This window comes from Monopterus albus, unplaced genomic scaffold, assembly GCF_001952655.1.
Source record: "Monopterus albus unplaced genomic scaffold, M_albus_1.0 scaffold30.1, whole genome shotgun sequence".
NCBI lineage: Eukaryota > Metazoa > Chordata > Actinopteri > Synbranchiformes > Synbranchidae > Monopterus > Monopterus albus.
Window position 1 is genome coordinate 852602 of NW_018127910.1, and position 2276 is coordinate 854877.

Sequence of the window (2276 nt, forward strand, 5' to 3'; positions counted from 1 at the left end):
GGCCCCGGCGTGCTGCTGCCGTGACACCGACGTGCGGGTAGTAGTGTAGAGGCATGTGCGAGTGGAAAGGGTAAGGTAGACTTCCTGTAGCTGCCGCGTGCGTCATCATGTAAGTGTAGAAGCTGGGGTCTGCCGGATGGGGCCAGGACATCGCCAGACGCTGTCTTTTATCCTTCATCCTCCTGTTCTGGAACCACACCTGCACACAGAGTCAAAACAAGGCCCATATTGTAGCTGCCATGTTGTTTCCCAGCTCTAAATGTAGACCTCTGTAGACTGTGGTCCAGCGTCTGCTCAGAGCACACACACCGATCCCTGCGCTCACGTTTAATATGCCACTAAAATATTCTCATCGTTGAACATATAAATAATCAATCGTCTCACAGTGCGGGATTAATAATCAGCTGGATCAGCAAGATGTCCGTTAAGATAATTGTTAAAGTAATATGCTGTGAATGAATTAACAATTGGGTGACCAAAAACTGGAATGGTTATTTTGAGTTCAAGTTAAAATCAAAATATCATAGAGCAACATTTCCTGAGCATAAATAATAATATGGCCTGTGTTTTCCAGTGCTGAGTATTGGGCCTATGGTTATTATTCGCTTTATGCTCATCGCTGTCACTGCGCAAACACACCAGAACACAGCGGACACGAATAATGAAGATGAATCTGTTGCCTACCTTAATTGTAGTTTCGGGCAGATTTAGCGCTGCGGCTAATTCACATCTTCGTGGTCTCGAAACGTAATTTTCCCTGTAAAACTCTTTCTCCAGTCTTCCGATTTGTTCTCTGGTGAAAGCAGTCCGATACCTTCTGACTTGGTCGGTGTTTGAATTGTTTGATCCTCCCGTTGAATTTCCGTTCATACTCGGGAGGGAGTTTGAGCTTGTGTTTGAAGATCCAGAATTACTGTCTGAGAAACCTAGAAAGGAAACAAATAAACAATTATTGACATTTAGAATATTAAAATAAAAATGCTTGTGTTGAAATCTACCGTGTATTTGACAGCCTACTGATAAAAACTAATGTGATATAATTTGTCAAGAGGCAAATACAAAAATGTTTCTTAATATGTTATTTCATTATCTATATTTCTGGATAATAATAATCATAATAATGTTTGTCATTGGATTAAGAGAGAGTGGTCACAGATATGATAATAGTTACAGCCGCTATTTTAACAGGAAAATGTAATATCTCTCTCTCTCACACACACACACACACACATATAAAACAAAAACCATGGGAAACACGGAGCCAAATCAAATCGTACCTTTGCTGTTTTCCTTGTGCTGGCTCGGGGAGCGATGCGCAGGACATCCCACCTCCACATCACTGTTAATATCTGATTCTTGCGAAACTTCGGAGTAAAGACTCATTTTCTTTCTGCTTTCTGACGATGAAATTTCCGCCGAAGAGGTATTTTCACTGTTGTGGTGTGTACCGAAAAGACTGTCAATTTCAAATTTGCCTTTCGTTGGGATGTCCCCAAGATTTCCATGGAGAGAAGCCGAAGTTATTCTCGGGCTTAACCGTCCGCTGTGCTGAGAGTTTTCCAGGGCCTCCAGCACTGAATTTCCAGACGTGTCTGCGAGCCTCTTCCCTGCAACGGGACTGTGTAGACCTCTCTCCATCAGTATCATCTCTTTTCTTATCCTCTCCATCATTAAGCCGTACAAGACGAAGAAAAAACACACTCACACACACGCACACACACACACACACACACACACACAACCACACACAACCACACACAGCACTTGTCCAGGGGGGCTGGAGCACCAATGACTTGTGTCGGAGCTAAATCCGCATGCAACTCAGGAACTGTCTCAAAAATAACTCTCTAAACCTTTTTATAAGCAAGACGCAAAACATGAAAGAATCTGAATGCAATCGACGAGCGACTGCTCAAACTGAGCCGCGCATCCTCCCCACAGCAGCAAAATGTCATTCATCAAAAGTGGTGGCTGTTCGTTGTTAAAATGCTCGGCTGACGTTTCTCCAATGATCATTTATTGTAACAGGTTTATAAGCAAATAAATAGGAGAGGGCTGTCACTTGATGATGGAGGCGGCCTTCGGTCAGACGAATAATATCCAAGTGGAGAGGAAGAGAGGAGTGAGGAGCGAGGTGCTTGTCCCTGGGCTGATCTCTGAGTCTGTTTTAGATTGCTCTTGGGTTTGGCCTCTTGGGTGAAATTGACAGTCTGATTAATAAAATGAGCGGTGCAACGTTTCCCTCTTCATTTAGGAATATTATTATGCTTTGATTC

The 2276-nt window shown here is 43.2% G+C and overlaps 1 protein-coding gene across 1 annotated transcript in view; it reads right to left on the reverse strand.

Annotated features, from left to right (window-relative positions):
• Positions 1-1699, reverse strand: part of evx2 (even-skipped homeobox 2) — a 3621-nt gene extending 1922 nt beyond the window's left edge. The window contains exons 1-3 of the mRNA XM_020596416.1: positions 1278-1699; positions 685-926; positions 14-199 (exon numbers count right to left, since the gene is read on the reverse strand). Of these exons, the coding sequence (XP_020452072.1) occupies positions 14-199; positions 685-926; positions 1278-1671 (822 nt within the window). The 5' untranslated portion in view covers positions 1672-1699. The remainder of the gene's footprint in view (positions 1-13; positions 200-684; positions 927-1277) is intronic.
• Positions 1700-2276: the final 577 nt, after the last annotated feature.